At 44.6% G+C, this 13562-nt stretch overlaps 1 protein-coding gene across 1 annotated transcript in view; it reads right to left on the bottom strand.

The window, feature by feature from the left end:
- MRC1 (mannose receptor C-type 1) overlaps window positions 1-9753 on the bottom strand; it is a 104879-nt gene extending 95126 nt beyond the window's left edge. Inside the window, exon 1 of the mRNA XM_033208764.1 lies at window positions 9453-9753. Within this exon, the coding sequence (XP_033064655.1) occupies window positions 9453-9513 (61 nt within the window). The 5' untranslated portion in view covers window positions 9514-9753. The remainder of the gene's footprint in view (window positions 1-9452) is intronic.
- Window positions 9754-13562: the final 3809 nt, after the last annotated feature.

Raw genomic sequence — 13562 nt, 5'->3', positions numbered from 1 at the left:
CACCTTTCAGCTCCCCAAACCCTCTAGGCTCACTTCCGCACTGGTGACTTCATGTTTTGAGTTCCCTCTTTTTGGGATGCTCACTAAGACCGTAGCTCAAGTGTCAACTTTTCTTTTCTTTCTTTGAGACAGACTCTTGCTCTGTCACCCACGCTGGAGTACAGTGGCGCCATCTTGGCTCACTGCAACCTCGGCCTCCTGATTTCAAATGATTCTGCTGCCTCAGCCCTCCGAGTAGCTGGGATTACAGGCGCGTGTCACCACACCCAGCTAATTTCTGTATTTTTAGTAGAGGTGGGGTTTCACCATGTTGGTCAGGCTAGTCTCGAACTCCTGACCTCAAGTGATCCGCCCACCTCGGCCTCCCAAAGTGTTGGGATTACTGGCGTGAGCCACTGTGCCTGGCCAAATGTCAACATCTAAGAAGGCTGATCATCCTAACTCATTTTATTCTTTTATTTACCATATAATATCCATAACCATCTTAAAATAAATTCTTCAATTTGTTTACTAATGTTCTGTCCATGGCACAAATTAGATGGGTCAGAAAACGAATTCCCTGTAAGAGGAGACCTTCATCAGAGGCCAAGGAGAACTGCTGAAGGTTCTAAATCTCTTGTACCTTGTATGGGATGAGTCCCAGGCACCCAATTGCCCAGTCCTCTACTGGAATATAAATTTCACAACAATGGTGACTTGAGCTTTCTGATTTAGTGCCACAGTCTCTCTTTGGGGAGCATAAATAATCGCTCAACAAATAATTAGTTGAATGAATGAAAGAATATTTATTAAAGCGGAAGCATCTTGACTAGTAATCCAGATAAATTATTTATCTAATGATAGATTAATGATTACAGGTGTATTGAATATTCATTTTTCCCCTGAAAGCTTATTTTTACTGAAGAGCAATTTAGAAATGTGTATACTTACGAAAAGAGTACTTGGAAATGAAAAGGTTCTATTTCAATATACACTTATCTATTCTTGTTTCCTTTATTTATCTTTTGCCATTAGGAAGCAGTGTAAGTTTGATATTGCCTTTGCCAGACAATACAAGGAAATGTAAAATTATTGCTCTATGGTGATACATTCATCGTGCATTATTCTTCTCCCCAAATAACCAGCATGTCATTTTGCTTTTATCATCATCTCTGCAACACGTCTGACTTAAAATGTCATACTTCTCCCTCTGAAGGCGTATTCAAGACGTTGGCCAAAAGGCAGCTTGTGGCATTTTTACCAATATTAACCACACTAACATTTATAAACATCCTATTTTTGTTCATACTAATTATGTTTTTGTAATAGAAATAAGGCAAAGATGAACGGATGGGCACAGTGGTTGCTGTTTTCATTTCTCTGCAATCTCATTTGTAGGATCTAATATGTGAGTTTCTTTTTTTAATGCTTACACAGCAGAAATTTATTTCCAGAATTGCAGTGATTCTCCCTCCATCCTAACTTGATCTTACTAATCTCATATTTATTTTTTAACAAATATTTGACAAACATCGACCACACGCTACATGCTATGCTAATGACAATACAATGACAAACAAAAGAGATAAGTTTCCTGCCACACTGAGTACACTCTCTACTGTGGTTAACTCAAGGGCAAAAATATCAAGGGTCAAAGTACATTTAGTGAAGAAGCGATAAGTTTCAACCCAATGTCTCAGGTTAAAAATGATTAAAGACTAAACATCCAGTAACATAGGTGTGGATTTCTTTTTTTTTTTTTTTTTTTTTGAGACAGAGTCTTGCTCTGTTGCCCAGGCTGGAGTGCAGTGGCGCGATCTCAGCCCACTGCAACCTCCACCTCCCAGGTTCAAGCAATTCTCATGCCTCAACCTCCTGAGTAGCTGGGACTACAGGCATGTGCCACCACCCCTGGCTAATTTTTGTATTTCTAGTAGAGGTGGGGTTTCACCATGTTAGCCAGGCTGGTCTCAAACTCCTGATCTCAAGTGATCCACCTGCCTCGGCCTCCCAAAGTGCTGGGATTACAGGCGTGACCCACCGCGCCTGGCCTGGATTTTCTTTTAAGCGTTTTAAAAATTATTCCACAACATTGAGCAAGTCATTAAATTCCCAAGCCTGCTAGCAAAGAAAATTAGCTTATTAAAGGTGATTGTTCAGGAAGATAAGTATGATATGCTACATTTTCTTACACATTTTTAGATTTTCCTATCAGTAAATAAAATGCTGACATTAAAACACAAAAGACAGTAACTTCTGGAAGACAGAGAAGCTGGATAAGAGGAAAAGCAGCAAGTAGCTGTAGCAGATGCCACCAGATTTATACTATTTCTCCCTGGCCTTCGCTGATTAGGTGCACGCAGACCCCACTCCCAAATGCCAGCACCACGTCTTTTGGCCTGGGGGCTTTTTCTGGTTATCGGAACCCTCTAGGCTCAAACGTGGCACAAATTAGATGGGTCAGAAAATGAATGCCCTGTAGGAGGAGGCCTTCATCAGAGGCCAAGGAGAACTGCTGAAGGCTCTAAATCTCTTATACCTTGGATGGGATGAGTCTGAGGCACCCATTCACCCAGAGCTCCTACGCTCCATCACCCACAGCAGTCACTGGGTGTCCACACACCTTCCCTTTCTGTCTCACTTCCCCATTCCCCTGCCAGTGTTTCCTGGGCTCACTTCCCAAATAAACTAACTTGCCCTCAAACCAAAGTGCAACTGTCTGAGGACAGCTTCTTGGGGAACCCTAACTAAGAAATATGCTCACCAGCCTTAGTTAAATAAATGTACCTATGTTTTCCCCAAAGACCCCAAATTAAGTGAAAAACAAATATTTACCCTGCACCTAGTACATTCAAGAAGCTATGCCAGGCGCTGGGGGCTGATGGCGGGGTGTTAGTCAGTCTTAGGCTTAGAAATGTTGAACAGGAGGCCAAGGCAGGTGGATCACCTGAGGTCAGGAGTTCGAGGTCAGCCTGGCGAATGTGGCAGAACCCCATCTGTACTAAAAATACAAAAATTAGCCGATGTAGTGGCGCATGCCTGTAATCCCAGCTATGGGAGGCTGAGGCAGGAGAATCTCTTGAACCCACAAGGGGGAGGTTGCAGTGAGCCAAGATCGTGCCACTGCACTCCAGCCTGGGCGACAGAGCGAGACACGTCTCAAAGAAAAAAAAAAGAAAGAAAAGAAATGTTGAACAAAAGAAAAAAAATGGAGAATTACTTCATTTGTCACTTTGATCCTTCATTCAGACCCAGAATATCCAGGGAAACTACTGATTTAGGTCATTGCAATTGGCCATTTGGAAAAGTACAAAATATGAACCCAGTATGGGTCTGACCACAAGGATAAAACAGGGGCCAAGAAACTCTTCCAACTTCCCTCCTACCACCTTAAAGATATGAATATCTACACCTTCCTGGGGCCATTCACTCCCATGTCAGTAGAAGAGGCTTCCTTCCTCCTGCCGACCGCTCTACCTGTGTCCTGGATTCTGAATCTCCTACCTCTCCACAGCTAGTTTCTCCTCTCACTCCTATTTCTTTAGTCTGAATGCCAGCCTCCCAGATCCCCCTTAAGATAAATAAACAAAACCCTTTACTAGGTAAGAAGCTGACACTACACTGCTCTTTCTTCTTCCATGCATAGCACCGCTAATGAATTAGTTCACCATAGGTATGTATCAAGCCAATCTGATCATGACATAATCAGAGCTCTAGGGTTTGGCTCCCAGGTAACAGACTCCACTGCTCGCTGGCTGTGTGACCTTGGTCAAGTTCAACATTACTCTGTGCTTCCACTTCCCCATCTGTAAAATAAAGGGGGAAATAGCGGACCTCCTCATCGTCGTGAGAATGAAATTAGATCATCTAAATAAAGGGCTTAGAAGAGTCCCTGACACAGGAATTGCTTAATACATGTTCATTATTATTATTGTTAACTTGGCAAAATCAATCGTACAGTGTGAAATGTTTCAGAATAGGATGAAATGAAAGAGCAAAGAACTGTTGCAGCAGTCTAGAAAGAGGGACTGGCCCGGCGTAGGGGTTCACACCTGTAATCCCAGCATTTTGGGAGGGCAAGGCAGGAGGGATCACCTGGAGTTCGAGATCAGCCTGGCCAGCATGTACTAAAACTACAAAAATCAGCCAGGCATGATGGCACATGCCTGTAATCCCAGCTACTCGGGAGGCTGAGACAGAAGAATCACTTGAACCCGGGAAGCGGAGGTTGTGGTGAGCCAAGAGGGCGCCACTGCACTCCAGTCTGGGCGACAGAGTGAGACTCTGTCTCAAAAAAAAAAGAGGGACGGAAGGACAGAGAACACGGAACTACGGAGTTTCCAGCCTCAGAGGGCTGGGGGCGTGGTTAGGAGGGTTATGTTCTTTAGGGTTGATAGACTTGCAATCAAATCCTGGTTCCACCATTTTTTAGCTGTGTTGCCTTAGTGCTATCAGCCATTCTAGCCTCTACTTCCTCATCTATAAAATGGGGATAATAATGCTGTCTGGTAAAGCTACTGTGAACTTCTAAATGAGATCATTTATGTAACGCACCCAGCATATCATTTGTATGTAATACACACTTGATAAATATTAATTCCCTCCTTTCCCCCTCTTGAAGTGAAAAGTCCAGAAAAATTGATACAGATAAAGGGATCCAAATCCTTCTTTTAACATAGTGTTATTTGAACCATATTATATCCTTCATGATCAACACACTCCAGGTAGTAAATATCTACTTCTTAGCCTCAGAGTCTGAAGATCGTAATGAAGAGTTAGCTCTGTTCCTTACTGACTACCTGACTTCTGGAAGCCACTGAATCTTCAGAGCTTCAGCTTTCTTACCTAGGGAGAAGTACACAGTGACATCTTCCCATCTGCTTTATGGAAGCTATGGGCCCCTGAAGTCTAAGTTTCTACTACAATTATTCACGTGCAATATTTGTAGATTAAACCAAAAGTTGCATAACTGTCAAAACCTAAGGTTGAGCACGGTGGCTCATGCCTGTAATCCCAGCACTTTGGGAGGCCAAGGTGAGCAAATCACTTGAGCCTAGGAGTTTGAGACCAGCCTGGACAACATGGCAAAACTCCATCTCTACAAAAAAACGCAAAAATTAGCCAGGCAGGGTGGCATGCACCTGTGGTGCCAGTTACTTAGGAGGCTGAAGTGGGAGAATCACTTGAGTCCAGCAGGTCAAGGCTGCAGTGAGCCATGATCATGCCACTGTACTCCAGCCTGGGTGACAGAGTGAGAGCCTGTCCAAAAAAAAAAAAAAAAAAAGCATATATATATATGTGTGTGTGTGTGTATGTGTGTGTGTGTATATATATATATATTCCAAAGCATAAAAGTTAGCTCAGCCTTCTAGATACACACACTGAGAAAGATGGAGACCACATTTAAAAAGGAGAAAGGTGCTTGTATTTTTCTCCCACTTAATTCAATTTTGTGAAAAAATACATAGAAGAGCCAATATTTAACATAAGACATACAGTTATATTGGAATCAAAGTTTTCAAGAGTGATTGCGAAAAACCACTACTGTGATAATTACATATAATTATCTTTCTTAGCATTTCATTGAGGGAAATGAAATAGAGGAGTATCAGGATTATACCATTAGTGTGATGTCAATGTCAGAACCACAGTTGGATCCCTTCCAGCCAAATGCGAGCTCCACAAATGGCAACAGGAATAATCTAATTTGCCCTTACCTGATCTAACAGCGCAGCAAGAAATCTAAGGGGAGGTGGAAAAGTACAAGCTGTTGAGCAAAGTCCTGGATCTGTGTCTCCCTGCTAAACAGTCGCCTTCTGGACATTTTACCTCCCTGAGCCTGGTGCCTCATGGATAAAATGAGGTCAAAGTGCATTACTTCCAAGTTCCCTCTTGCTTTAAAGCTCCATGATTCTAAAGCTTCTCTGTCCACCAAGTCTCTCATTTTCATTTTCTGAAGATGTTCTAGGCTTTTCATGATACTACCTGACCCACTGTTTGAGTGCCTTCCCACAGCCTAGAAAGGCTCCATCCAGGGACTGATGGCAGCAGCTAGTAAGAGCCTACTGTTGGCTGGGCATGGTGGCTCATGCCTGTAATCTCAGCACTTTGGAAAGCCACGGTGGGCAGATCACGAGGTCAGGAGTTCAAGACCAGCCTGGCCAACTTGGTGAAACCCCGTGTCTACTAAAAATACAAAAAAATAGCCAGGCATGGTGGTGGGTGCCTGTAATCCCAGCCATTCGGAAGGCTGAGGCAGGCGAGTCGCTTGAACCCAGGAGGCAGAGGTTGCAGTGAGCCAAGATCACACCATTGCACTCCAGGCTGGGTGACAGAGAGAGACTCCATCTCAAAAACAAACAAACAAAGAGCCTATTATTGGCATCTCTTCCCAACTCTGCCCCCACTGGCATCAAGTCAGTAGTTTGAAATCAACCATGGTGGGAATATTTACAGCATGGACATAAGTAAACAGCATAAATCAAATCAGTGCTTCCTCTCTTTTCCTTCTTGGAACCAGTAGTTACAGTAGTTAAGTTTGCCAATACACCACTATCTGTGAGCCAAACCCTTCCATTTCCAAGTTAAACTTCTTTGCTGTGGTCCAACCTCTGTGTCCCACCAGCTCTCATGGTACATCTACCATGATTATAACCCAACTGAGCTCAAAACCTTGCTGCTGAGTGATAAAAAGATAGCATGGCAAGAACAACAGTAGGAAGGGTAAGCATCTAGTCCTGTTAACCTCTAGCCTCCTGTACCCCTCCAGATAGAACCAGCCCATCCGTTGGGAGCAGCCCACAGAGACTTATGGTTCTAATGCTGTGGGATGCTCTCCTGAAGGTGGAAGGAAAGGTTGTGGATTGAAAAGAAATAAACCGATTGTAAGTAGGGAGACCTTCCCATGGGTTTTCCTGGTGGGCAGAAGCCAGGGGAGAGGTCTTGAGGCTTCACATAGCTTTAACCTGCTGCTAAGTAAGCAGGTGCTCTGCCTTTACACAAATTCCTCCAATCACATGCTTCTTGAGCCAAGAAAAGATAAAATAAAAGTTACGGGAGGCTGAGGCAGGAGAATGGTGTGAACCCGGGAGGCGGAGCTTGCAGTGAGCTGAGATCTGGCCACTGCACTCCAGCCTGGGCGACAGAGCGAGACTCCGTCTCAAAAAAAAAAAAAAAAAAAAAAAAGTTACAGGCTGGGTGCAGTGGCTCACATCTATCATCCTGCACTATGGGAGGCCAAAGTGGGAGAATCGCCAGAGCCCAGAAGTTTGAGATCGAACTGAGCAAGTTAGTGAGACCCTGTCTCTACTAAAGTTCCAGCTACTGTGGAGTTGGGAGCGGGCCAAGGCAGGAGGATGGCATGAGCCCAGATGTCAAGGCTGCAGTGAGCCGTGATCGCACCACTGCACGCCAGCCTGGGAGACAGAGTGAAACCCGTCTCAAAAAACAAAACAACACAAATTACAGGCTTTCAAGTAACAGGCTCCCTTGAATTTTTTGTTTGTTTATTCTCCAAGTAAACAGATCTTCAGTATCCTCCCTCTCTCCCCAGTATCTGTGCCTATGAAAAGGAAGACATTAGTCAGAAGAGGGCATCCTGCTGTCAGGAAGAGGGAAACACTCCTGAGCAAACCGAGAAACACTATCGCTCAGAAGCATTATCAAGTCAGTTTAAAGAAAATTAGGCACAGTATCTGTGCTGCCCAATATGATAGCTAGCCAGCCACCTCATGTGACCACTGTACACATAAAATGACACTACTGTGAATTGAGACGTGCTGTAAGTATACAATACTCACCAGATTTTGAAGAGTTAGTTTTAAGAAATGAATGGGAAAATATTCCAAATCAATTAAATGTTGAGTGATAATATTTCTGAGTTATTGGGTAAAATAAAATACATTAATAAAATCAGGGCTTGGTGCTGTGGCTCACGCCTATAATCCCAGCCCTTTGGGAGGCCGAGGAGGGCAGATCACTTGAGGTCAGGAGTTTGAGGCCAGTCTGGCCAACATGGCGAAACGTCATCTCTACTAAAAATACAAAAATCAGCTGGGTATGCTGGTGCATGCCTGTAATCCCAGCTACTTGGGAGGCTGAGGCATGAGAATCGCTTGAACCCGGGAGGTGGAGGTTGCAGTGAGCCGAGATCATGCCACTGCACTCCAGCCTGGGCAACAAAATGAGAGTCTATCTCAAAAATAAAAATAAAATTAATTTCATCTATCCTTTCTATTTGGTCTTTTTTTTGTACTTCTTTTCTGCCACTGATTTTAATAGCTAACACTTACAAGGCGTTTACTATGGGTCGCACTCTGTTCTAAACATTTAACATACTGTTACTCATTGAATCGTCCCAAGAACTGATGGGGGCAGGTAATAGTCTTCTTTCCATTTTATAGACATGGAAACTAAAGCACAAAGAAACAAAGTAGCCTGCCCAAGGTCGCCAAGCTAGTGAGTGAGAGAGACAGGGTGTAAACCACACTGCCTTCACTTGTGTTTTTATAATCACTGCTACTCAGTATTTACTATGATTTCAACTTTGCGGTACTAAAATACGCTCCTCCTAGGAAACTTTCTACCCACCTTCACATCAGTGCATAGAGTAGATCGTAGGCACAAACCATTCTCTGCAAGTGTTTGTTGATATCACAGAAATAAAGGGGGATTGGAAACCAAAAAATCAAATTTGAAATCTCTTCTAGATCATCTCTAAATAGAACCAGGAATGAAAATCCCCCGAGGCCCTCCCATCCTGAAGTTTAAGTAATTGAGTCTAGAGACTGGAAAATGTATTTGAGAATTTGAAAAACTCTGGAGCTGTTCCTAATGAGTAATCTCTAATCTCCAGAAAAAAAAGAAAAACAGGAATCGATCTGCTTATGCGGCAGTTTGAACAGTCTAGAATACAGATAAGGATGAACTTTCTAACAATCAAGCGTATGAATGATTCTGGCAGAAAAAAACAAATGAGCATGGAAATTGCTTAGAATCACTTTTGAAGGGATGATCTGAGTTGATATCCTTGGACCTAAGACGCGGGGAGACATCAGGGCTGCCCTCCTTCCAGCCAGAGACACTCAGAAGGTGTTTGTTGGCAGTGAGAGAGAAATAGTGTGAACTGAAAACCAGAAAGAGTAAACCACAGAGCAGGAAATTTCTGCACGAAGAAAACAGGGAAGGAACAATGAGTGATGAGAGAAGTCAGGAGGAGACCGAAGGTCTGTAGGACTCCAGGCTGGGCAGCAACCGAGACCTAAGATGCATCCTCCTCCCTCCTCCAGCTCCAGGCCTTCCATGCCTGGCCGCCAGGTGAAGGCAGCAGGCTTAGCTGTGCACTGCGTGGTGCAGGGGAACCCCGTTTCCTCCTCACAAAGGTGTTGGAAGGAACCCATTCACAGTAAGCCACAAAACGAGGGTGTGGTTCCGGCCCCCCAAGTCAGAAAGCCCCTGCCTCAGAGCAGACTTACCCAGTAGCAGAACAGCACCCGGAATCACAGAGGCAAAAACCAGGAGCAGGGGTAGCCTCATGGCCCAGGGGTTATCCTCTCCTTCTCCTGATGGAGAGGAGGGCGGAACAAAGACGCAAAACAACCAGGCCCCCGACTGCCTCTCCACCTAATCCAAGTTCCCAGAGCTGCCCCGCTGAAAAGAACTAGAGAGGAAGCCCTCCCTTTTAAAGGGCTCCTGAATTTAGGGAAAGCCTCCACTAAGGAGACATCCTGTCACATGAGGGTGGCTGGAAAACAGGAATTCAAAGTCGCAACTTTGCTTCGTAAGCTAACTTCTGAGAAAAGCAGACACAGAGGAAGGGGAGAAAGGGACACGTGTGGGAGAGGAGTGGCGGGGTGGGGAGGAGAGAGGGCGATGGTGATGGTGAGGAGTCAGGAAGGAGAGAAGTGAAACAGCTGGGAGCTCCCGGCCTGCTCAGATGGGGCTGGGTGGAGATCAAGCTGCAGGCCATTACCTGTGCCGGAAGACGGAGCTTCCCCTGGGAGGCAGCTGAGTCAGGGGTCCCTCAGCAGACAACCTCCACTCTGAAGTGACAGCCACACGGGCCCTGGAAAGGACAGTTTTACGCTGGAAACAGTTCAGAGTTGAAGCTCATCCCCCTGTCTCCACATTCAGTGCTTAGAGCTTTTCTTTTTTTTCTTGGAAAGTTTCAAGAGAAAGTTCCATGGAGCTTCATTTCCTCCAGGCAGAAGAAACGTGAAAGGGAGGCTATGCATAAAAGGGAATGTCAGTTAGGCCAGGAAGGAGAAAGTTCTAGAAACCTTTTGCTAGAAAGTTCTCTAGAAAGTCAGAAAAAACAGTGGCAAAGGATTTGCAGTAAAGCCTTGCTGCCCAGCCTCAACCGTCGCAGTGCTCTTCAAGTTTAAGAGGCTCCCCTTGCTAGAAAAAGAAAAGCTGCCCCGGCACAATGGCTCATGCCTGCAATCCCAACAGTTTGGGAGGCCGAGGCAGGCAGATCATCTGAGATCAGGAGTTTGAGACCAGCCTGGTCAACATGGCAAAGACCTGTCTCTACGAAAAATACAAAAGTTAGCCTGGCGTGGTCGTGCACACCTGTAATCCCAGCTAGTCACGAGGCTGAGGCAAGAGAATCGTTAGAACCTAGGAAGCAGAGGTTACAGTGAGCCAAGATCGCACCACTACACTCCAGGCTGGGCGACAGGCAGGAAATTCCATCTCAAAAAAAAGAAAAAGAAAAAGAAAAAAAAAGAAAGAAAGAAAGAAAAAGGAAAAGAAAAGAAAAAGAAAATCTGGTAGTTTGGTCAAAAGGTATATCTTTACTTAAAGGCAAGTGGAATTCTTAGAATAAAAAATGTTTCTAGATCTTTCATTAAGCAGAAAATAACCCTCCAAACATCTACGTTGTCATTTTTCAAAAGTAAAACATGAATTTAGAACATTTTAAAGCAGAAACTGACGATTAGCTGGCCAAATCATTACTAGAGTGTGGAATATGTTAGTAATTCACAAAGAAGCTACTGGAAACATTGTAATTTTTAAATTTTTTTAAATGAATAGTTTTATCTTCAAACGGAAAGCCTCCACATTCAATGTCTTTGTGATAAAGTTGAAAAGTTTCCATCCTAATAAAAATGTGATATAGTTCTCTTACTGATTGTTTTTAACATGTAAATTTGAGATTATTCTGACCAGAAGGAAAAAGATAGTGAAAATGTAGGATAGAGAACCAATGTTTCTTTGTCACTAAGCCTGTACGTGACTGAAAAAAAAAAAATGGTGGTTATAGAACAGAACAGAGAAAACAAAAATGTTTCTTTCTAAGACATTGTTTCACTGACTTATTTAAAAAAATAGTTTAAATGGGTCATTTGTGGCTTTCAAATATAAATAAATCATATACAAAAAGTTACTGCCTAATTTAGATTTATATGAATTTCAGAAGGAAATACAATTTAATTGAATCTTGTATATAATCACATTCAGGGTTTGTTTATTTTTTGAGACAGAGTCTCGCTCTGTCACCCAGGCTGGAGTGCAGTGGTGCAATCTGGGCTCACTGCAACCTCCACCTCCCAGGTTCAAGCGATTCTCCTGCCTCTGCCTCCCAAGTAGCTGGGATTACAAGCATGTGCCATGACGCCTGGCTATTTTTTGCATTTTTAGTATAGACAGGGCTTCACCATGTTGGCCAGGCTGGTCTCAAATCCCTGACCTCGGCTGATCAACCCGCCTCGGCCTCCGAACGTGCTGGGATTACAGATGTGAGCCACCATGCCTGGCCCAGGGTTTGTTTTTGAATTACATAAGTGTGTATATCACGTTAGTAAAATTAAAAATTAAGATCAGGGCCGGGCGCGGTGGCTCATGCCTGTAATCCCAGCACTTTGGGAGGCTGAGGTGGGTGAATCACAAGGTCAGGAGATCGAGACCACGGTGAAACCCCGTCTCTATTAAAAATACAAAAAAAAATTAGCCGGGCGCGGTGGCGGGTGCCTGTAGTCCCAGCTACTCAGGAGGCTGAGGCAGGAGAATGGCGTGAACCCGGGAGGTGGAGCTTGCAGTGAGCCGAGATTGTGTCACTGCACTCCAGCCTGGGCGACAGAACAAGACTCCGCCTCAAAAAAAAAAAAAAAATTAAGATCAGTACTAAAATCTGTGAAGTTTAAACAAAATGCAGTCAAGCACCCTACAAAGAATTTACCCCATGACCTTGACCTCGTTGAAACAAAGATTTATCAGGCTACAAGAGGCCACCAGGGCAAAAAAGAAATCCAAATCTTGGGGAAGGGGTGTCACAGAAGATGGTGGTGTAGGAAGCTGCAGGAATTCATCCCTCCATCTAAGCAGCCATCAAACGGGCAGGAACTAAACTGAAGCAACTGCAGATGCTCCTCTATTCATGATCGAATTAGGCCCTGATAAACTCATTGGGAGGTGAAATATGGTAAGTCACAAATGCACTTAATACACCTGACCTACCAAACATCACAGCTTAGCGTAGCCTACCTTAAACATGCTGAGAACACTTACATTAGTTTCCATTTGGACAAAACTGATATGGACAGGAGACAGAGAAGTGCTAGGTAGAGAAGGGCGGGATCCCTGGCGAGGGCTCCACCCTCAGAACTGGGCCCATGGACCTAAGTGAGAACAGGCACTCCTGTTTTCATGCCCAAATGTTACATTTCCAAGACCGCTCTGGCTCACCACACCCCACATCCTGTGCCCATAAAAACCTGAGACCTTAGCGGGTACAGACACAAGCGCTGAACGTTGAGAGGAGTGAAGGAACAGACCAGTGGAGAGCAGTGGGGTGGCACAGCAGAGAAAGAGAGAAGGACATCTGGACGCCAAGGGGAGTTTGGCCAGGGTTGGTTGGAGAGCAGTCCGGCCGCTGGGCAGCCTGGCTCCAGGGGAAGACCACCTTCCCACTCCATTCCCCCCTTCCAGCTCCCCATCCATCTCGCGGAGAGCCACCTCCACCACTCAATAAAACCTTGCACTCAACCCTCCAGCCAACATGTGATCTGATTCTTCCAGGACACTGGGCAAAAACTCAGGCTGTCACACTGGCTCTCTGTCCTTGTGATAAGGCTCTCTGTCCTTGTGATAAGGGTCTACTGAGCTAACACAAGCTGTCTGCAGATGGTATAGCTGAAAGAGCACACCGTAACACACGCCCCCTTGGGCTTCAGGAGTCCTAGATGCTGCCATGGGGCCGGAGCCCAAAAGCACTCCCCACAGCTTCTGCACCTGCCCATCTGCATGCTGCATGCTCCCCCTAGGGGTTTGAGCAGCAGGGCACCAAAGGAGCAAGCCTCATTCCTGTCGCACGCCCTGCGAGGGTCATAAGGGAACTCTTCTATTTCAAAATCATCTAACTCAAAGCCTATTTTGTAATACAGTGTTGAGTATCTCATGTGATTTATTGGATATGGTACTAAAAGTGAGAAGCAGAATGAGTGTGTGGGTATTCGAAATACAATTTCTACTGAATGCACCATTTCTATTTTCGCATCATCATAAAATGGGAAAATCATTGTCTAACCATCTTAAGTCAAGGACCATCTGTATTTTGAAACTAGTCTAGCCAAAAACTTGGAGCA

This window comes from Trachypithecus francoisi, unplaced genomic scaffold, assembly GCF_009764315.1.
Source record: "Trachypithecus francoisi isolate TF-2019V2 unplaced genomic scaffold, Tfra_2.0 Lachesis_group9, whole genome shotgun sequence".
NCBI classification, from domain to species: domain Eukaryota; kingdom Metazoa; phylum Chordata; class Mammalia; order Primates; family Cercopithecidae; genus Trachypithecus; species Trachypithecus francoisi.
This window is presented reverse-complemented; position numbering and strand designations above follow the sequence as displayed.